Source organism: Lycium ferocissimum, chromosome 6 (assembly GCF_029784015.1).
Source record: "Lycium ferocissimum isolate CSIRO_LF1 chromosome 6, AGI_CSIRO_Lferr_CH_V1, whole genome shotgun sequence".
Lineage (NCBI taxonomy): Eukaryota > Viridiplantae > Streptophyta > Magnoliopsida > Solanales > Solanaceae > Lycium > Lycium ferocissimum.
Genome location: NC_081347.1, coordinates 11,600,525 through 11,607,550, shown reverse-complemented (window position 1 = coordinate 11,607,550; position 7,026 = coordinate 11,600,525). Strand labels below are relative to the sequence as shown.

Below are 7,026 nucleotides of genomic sequence, written 5' to 3'. Positions count from 1 at the left end.
CAAGTCAATGAAAATAAAAGTTACTTGTGTTGTCTCCTCATCCTTTTTAATTCCTCGCAATCAGTAAGTCCATGACAAGTTTATCAACGCGTCTAAACGATCTTGTAACGAAGTACCCGACCCCATCTTAAATGTGCGAAGACGCCGTTGTAACAACATCCTTGTTGTCACCGACGGCCCCCGGTAAAGCCCTTGTAGCTTGTCCCATAACTGTTTGGCCATCTCTTTGGTACTTGTACTCACTTCACAAAGCACGTTAGGTGCAAGGGACATTTGGATTACACTCAATGCATCTCCTTCAATCTTCTCCTTGTCGGAAGCCGATGTACCATCTGATACTTTCCGTCAATAGCATGGATTGAACCTTCCTCGCAAGAATGCCATCATCCGGATCTTCCGTATATTGAGTTGTTGCGTCCACTGAATCTATCGATTTCAAACTTCATGGAACTCATCTTTGCTTGTTCTTCCTCCTAGGATCTTCAAAGATTCCTAACGCTCTGATACCAATTGTTAGCGGAAACGTAAAAGAAAGAACACAAGATTTAACGTGGTTCGGATCAAAATGATCCTACGTCCACCAGAGAACGGTTACCTTTTTATTATTAACAAAGAAAGGGGAGATTTCCCAATTACACTTAAGAGAATTGCTCTCTCAACTCTCTACTCACTACAAAGGATTGTATGAATTTTGGGATGATGAACAAAGAAGAATTGCCTCTCATTTTATAGGCATACAATGACTTGGGCTCCAAGTGTGCTACATGGCATTTCAATTCTCCTCCACATCTTTGGCTCCAAGCAATGCATCATTTGGATCCAAGCAATGCGTTCTTTGGCTCCAAGTAAATCATCCTTTGGCTCCAAGTAATAGAAATCATCCAACTAAAATTGTCACATGGATTTTCTATCACAAGACAAAAAACTAACTCTTTCATAAATAAAAGTACTTCTATCCCATCCTTGACAAAATAGGAGAAGCACCTCAAACATCACTATGCATTAAATCAAACGGATCTTCATAAGCAGATGAACTAGATGGAATAGGAAGCTTGTGACTTTTCGAGCCTGCACAATTAGAACATGACAGAGGGAGATTGGAATGGATGGCATGTGATGCTGGAAGACATAATTTAAGCATGTGTTGAAGCCGAGAGGAATGAGGATCACCCATCCTATTATGCCAAAGAGTGAGCAACTTATTCAAGCGAGTAACATTTGCTATAGAAACTGAAAGAAAACAATGATGCAAATGACGATGAACCGACTCTAGTAGAAACATTCTGCCAACTCTATGCCTCGTGTCCATGATCATCCCGGTTTTCAGATTCTAAACAACATAACAGTTAGGTGAGAATTTCACAACACAATTTTGATCAACTAGTTGACCAACTGAAACCAAATTAGCTTTCAAATTCGGTACATAAAGAACGTTAGACAGATTTCCAACATAACTAATACCCGACGCGAGAAATGCGTGTCCATTTGCCATATGAATAACATGTTTAGAAACGTCAAGATAACAAAGAAAATTGAGACAAATCTCCCATCATATGATTCGAAGCAGCTGAATCTAGATGCCAAGTAGATCTAATAGAATTAATTATACCTGAAGAGGATGCCGAGAGTGCACTTGAGATGGCACCGGGAAGGGTAGCTGCTATAGAATCTCGAATTAGTCTTTCGAGATCACGACCAGCATAGAAGGAACCAGATGGTGTAGTGACGTCTGTCTAATATGCTTGGTGAGTAGGTCGTGAACGGTTTGGTCGACGATGACAGTCCGAAATATGATGGCCAGTAATCTTGGAATAAGCACAATACTTTTTCTTCTTGGGACAATTGGCTGCTATGTGACCAAAGCCATGGCATTCATAACACTGGACACCTCCTTAGTATTTCCTGTCAAAGCAACAACATCTGATTTTTCTGCAGGTAATGCAACAACGGGTAATGGCGTGGACTCTAGGGCAGCCTCAGTTCCAAGCCCGGTCTCTTCATGCAAGACGGATGCCAACACAATATCCAGAGGTGCATGACTTCTCTGTTCAACAAACTGCTGCGAATCGAATCAAATTCTTGCCTGAGTTTCATTAAGAACTGCACCATCATTGTCTTTTGCCGTTCTTTCAAGACTTTCTTGAGCCCTGCCGTAGGCATATTCTGACTAGAAAATTGATCCTGTTCTAACCAGAGTGATTACAAGCCAGCGTAAAAAGAGCGAACATTCTTGTCCCCTCGTGTATACTCGGCAATGTTTAGTTCCACCTCAAACTCTCGCGCGAGATTCCTTTGTTGATAAACTGTGCGGAGGTGGAGCCACATCTCAGAAGCACGACTAAATGGTCTAAGTCCCATAACAATGTCATCATGTACAGAATTCAGCATCCAAGCGATTACTTTTGCATTATTCAATTTCCAGAGATCCAACTCTTTTGGATCCATTGGCGGATGAGCAGAACCATCTAGCAACCCAAAAAGGCCCTTACCTTGAACAAATATTCCAAAGTGGAATTCCATAGAGCAAAATTGGTTGGAACTGTCCAAATTGGAGAGAAAATCGTGCGATGATGATTTTGAGTCCATTGAGCGACAAAATATGATAGAGAGGGAAAAAAAAAAGGTACAAGGTACCTGTGTAGAGAAAACGGAGAGCCCAAAAGGAATACAAGAAGGTAGCAAAGTAGCTGCGTAGAGGACTATAGAGCACGAGAAAAAAAAAATAGACGGTGGCTCAGTATATCATGATAGAGAAACAGAGATTTTCAGAATTGCTTTTCTACCTTTCTTCAATAATACAATAGGAATATTTATAACTATACAACTGTAGGGTTAAAGTCCTATTCTAAGAAGAAAATATATTGTAATAACTATACAATCAGTAATTAAGCCCTATTCTAGGAAAGAGTATATTTTGTGATAGCTATACAATTATAGCATTGCCTAACAATAATATTATACAATAAAATTTAAGTAACAATACACAGTATGATATATAACAATCATCCAAACAAGCTGTTAAGGAGACCTTTTAAGCGTTGTAAGTGATGATGTTCAGTCGGAGTGATTCTTGGTAGAGTTAAGAAAGATATAGGGGAATTCTAAGTTTAGACTTTATAGCAAGAAGATATTGGGAAATCCCCGGGAATTTCAGTTGGGAATTCTCTTCTCAAAATTGTAAATTACGTACTTAATTATTATAAGAAAGAAAAATAATGGAGAAGAGTGAAATGATAAGGATTGAACAGTGTCCAAGTGTTCCATCCTTACTCCATCACCATCTCACCTCATCTTCTCCAGTTCTTCAATTAATGTTGATCTGAAGGACTACTGTGTGATACAGGAAATGAAACTCTTTACAACTAAGAAGCATTACCGGTCAACCAACTCAAATTGCTTCTAACAAGCACAGCTGGAAATTCGTTGTCAGCCACTCTAAATATCAATAGGTTCCAGATTCTAATTGTGCATATAGTAGAAAATTATATGAGCCAAATATCAGCCACTCTATTCAAGTCTACACTTCTGCATTTTACTCTCTGGTAAGTTTCAAGTTTAGCTAAATTCTGGTCGTTATGCTCAACCATGGCTGTTGTTTTTCCTAATTGTTTCATGCGTCTTTTCCTGGCAATATTGGAATTTTCAATGTTGCTCTATATTGATTGACAATTTCGCCTCAACTAATCCACCAATAACCTGCTATTTTCTCCTAGCTTGAATACCGAATAACTATGTTCACCGAAACTTATGAAAATAATTACCTAAATTATTTTTCTTTTTTGCTTCTATTGGAGTTTGAACCCTATTTTTTTATGGTCTGTTTCAGTTTTATTGACCGCTAGGCGCTAGGTCATATCCTTGGCTGCTAATATGCTTTGAGAATGTTGGTGAAAGATTACTTGTTAATTGAGGAGAAGAGAGAGAGATGGTGCAAACAGATGTAGGTTTCATCTTCTGATCTAGCTCATGTCTTTGACATGATCCTGCAAGATAGTCTTAATGTGATGGTTAAATGCTTTTTGATGGCTGGACTTTACGAAGTATGAATTAGTGTGGTACAATCTCATATACCAAGTTGCGTGTGAAACTGATATTTAACTTTTTAACTTTTTATAAACTGATATTCTGTTGGGCTCAAGAGTTGCAAGTCATAAACTTAATATCTGATAACCTTCCCTGTAGGTGTGTCAAGGTGAAGGGGGAAGCATGAAAAAAGAGAAAACGCTAAAACTTTAAAGAGGAACGTAGAAAGTATTTTAACTTAATCACCTCTGCCTTCCCATAATAATGAGATCACTGATCTAAAGTGAAAGCATGAAAAAATAGAGAACTCTAATATGAATGGAAGAAAGCATTGTATCTTACCCTCTGCTGTCCCAATAATATGAGATGCCAGAAAAGAAAATGAGTGGCAAAATATGTTCAGAAAAGAATGCCTTAAATATTCTTCAGAACAATGAAGTAATTAGAAGGATGCAGACAGTAGAAGAGAAAAATATAAGCGGCGAGATTTTAATAAAGGGTGTGTTTGGTACGACGGAAAATGTTTTCCATGGGACAATAAAATGCTGAAGCAGGAAAAACTTTGCTGTCATTTAGTGAATGAATAAAATTCATATTTCCAGAGATTTATACTCTGCTCAAAGCATTACTCCACATGCATATTCTTCTGCTTCTTGGTGAGTTAGCTCTTCACTTTATAAGCATGTTCACTTCTTCCATTGGGGCAACCTCTGCACCACTACCTGTACATGTTATTGAAACAGAAAGTACCTTATGAGAGAACGCTTCAGGTGCAGATGTCACCGTAGTTCATTTTTAGTTGTTTACACACCTGTTTAGGAATTTTCTTGCAGTCAAGAGCATTTTAGTTTTATTAAGTCATAATTAGTTGGAATACGAATAAGTTTATGTTGAATGATTTTTGAAAACATTGAAATCCAGCTAAACAAGCTCATAATATAATTCTGATACCTTTCCAGAGTTTTCCTTATTTCCAACTATAGTTTGGCAAGCCAATCTCCATGACTCAGGTTTCTGCACAGTCATGAAAACTGAATGAGCAGGTCTTTGTGAAGGCTATGAGGGATACGTATGTACTATTATAAGCATCAAAAAAGTTTTTAATCTACCGGACACAGTTTGGTTACAGCTAGGTGTTATAAGGTGCAAATCAACCAGAATTTTTTATAGCCCCTCTGAAACAGCCTTCAAGTGATCATTCAAAATGTGATTGATTCAACTTTTTGTAAAGAAAAGTTTAATCTATTTTAAAATGCGAAAAGAATGTGACTGGGGTTACAGTAGAGCCCATACCTTCTTTAGGTATCGCAGTTCTGTATTTGTCCTCTCATTCAGTAGATCCTTTCCATCTATAATCTGCATCACAAGGAAGAAATTCGGAACTCATCATCAATAAAAGGAAGAAATATGAGAAGTGATACAGCTAATATCTCTAAAACTAATAAGTTTAGCCAGCGAAACCATTCGGTAACATTAAGCTCACTACCAATGGTCCAGCAGCAAGCCACCAATCTGATAATCAGATATGCAAAATGGTGATGTATGGACCAATTTTGTTCCAAAATGTAATTAAAATGTGCTGCAGTTATAGATTAATGCGAAAAGATGTAAGAGCAAATTGTAAACTGCCGAGCTTCAAACAATATAACCAGCAAATAATTTTATTTGGATATTTATGTGATCAGTGAACAATATATATGTATGTCATCCACAGAAAAAAAATTCCAAGAATGCTAATTATGACCCATTACTAGCAACAGAGTTATACCTCCACAATACAAGTACCACAGCTTCCGCCGCCTCCACAATTCATCACCTTTCCCTGCCAAAAAGTAGACGATGTGTCCAATATCAAAAGAGGTGCAACAATAGACTGAAAAAGTTGAAGATCTTTTATTTGCTTGAAATTTCAATGCATTATATATCCTATATGTTCAAATTTCATCCCCCAAATGATTTACAACAGCGCATACAGTACTTTCTTTGATATAGTAACATATCTTATGCAAACAATCATAGAGGAAAAGATGATTACGTATTGAAGCAGTTCACATCGATACATTCTTATAAACATTTTAAAGGATGGTAATCGGTGATCAGTTGTTGAGTCCTGTAGTAAAAAGAAGAATGCTTCTAAAAAATGAAATACACTTTCAATCTGCTCACATGTAAACTTTCACCTAATTGTTTACAGAAGTTCATTACTATCTACATGTCATATTAGTCCAGTAGATTGAAAGCAGACAATGGTATTGTGATTGACCTAATCCCAAGCAATTCCTAGATAACCACAAATAGAGCGATCAAATTCCGAGATTCATGAGAGCGGAGACGTTTTATTGTGATTACTTCACATGACATCTAAAACAAAGAAAATCATCGAATTAAAAAGTAAGTAGTGTATTACTCCCTCAGTCCCAAAAAAACTTGTCTTAGTTTGATTTGGCAATAAAGGAAGACTTTTAAAATGTGTGGTCCAAAATAAGTCTTGTGTGAACGTAAATCATCTGTTAAATTATTTTTCAATCCTTTTAGGACAAACTAATAAGGAAAGTAAGATAATCTTTTCGACAGTGAGTAATAATAAAGGCAACTTACATATGGAGCGTACAACTCTATCTTGTTCTCAGACATGATGTTCCTAAGGAGCTTCTCACCACTCACTGCTTTTGCTTTATCCATGGGCCCATCTGCTTTCGGCTGCAACATTATACTCCTATTAATTAAGAAATCAATAACAAAACAAACATTAAGGAGCCCTCTTCTTTTGTGCGCGTACCCCGATGAAGTCTAGTTCAATTTCAGGTTTTGTGGCGGTTGCAGCTTCAGGTGAGCAAGAAACGTGTATTCTTCTTTTATTATTAGGAAGATAATAATTGACGGCTTTATGGAATGTTATAGAAGAGGCCAGGTTCGTTGCAGCCATGATCTCTATCCAACATTAACACCTAGCTAAGTACCCTCATCTCTTATCCCCTTTACTGGGTGGGTGGGCCCCACTTC

General features: G+C 37.4%; 1 protein-coding gene across 3 annotated transcripts; it reads right to left on the bottom strand.

The window, feature by feature from the left end:
- Positions 1-4,338: 4,338 nt before the first annotated feature.
- On the bottom strand, positions 4,339-7,026 carry LOC132059327 (photosynthetic NDH subunit of subcomplex B 3, chloroplastic). 3 transcript variants are annotated; one of them, XM_059451911.1, is made up of 6 exons: positions 6,803-7,013; positions 6,622-6,723; positions 5,792-5,845; positions 5,317-5,379; positions 4,975-5,037; positions 4,339-4,745 (listed from the first exon to the last, which is right to left on the bottom strand). In XM_059451911.1, exons 1-6 carry the CDS (start codon positions 6,947-6,949, stop codon positions 4,710-4,712), a joined length of 465 nt encoding a protein of 154 aa, XP_059307894.1. In that variant the 5' UTR covers positions 6,950-7,013; the 3' UTR covers positions 4,339-4,709. The 3 variants fall into 3 exon arrangements, with proteins under 3 accessions (XP_059307894.1, XP_059307895.1, XP_059307893.1); XM_059451910.1 differs by having other exon boundaries at positions 4,683-4,834; positions 6,803-7,026; XM_059451912.1 differs by lacking the exon at positions 4,975-5,037 and having other exon boundaries at positions 6,803-7,025.

Excerpts from the sequence above, each read along its gene's own strand:
- LOC132059327 (XM_059451910.1), bottom strand. The coding sequence starts at position 6,949 with ATGGCTGCAACGAACCTGGCCTCTTCTATAACATTCCATAAAGCCGTC. Across the intron at positions 6,724-6,802 it reads TTGAACTAGACTTCATCGGG|CCGAAAGCAGATGGGCCCAT; the intron begins GTACGCGCACAA and ends ATAATGTTGCAG. Across the intron at positions 5,038-5,316 it reads AACTGCGATACCTAAAGAAG|AAACCTGAGTCATGGAGATT; the intron begins GTATGGGCTCTA and ends ATGACTGTGCAG.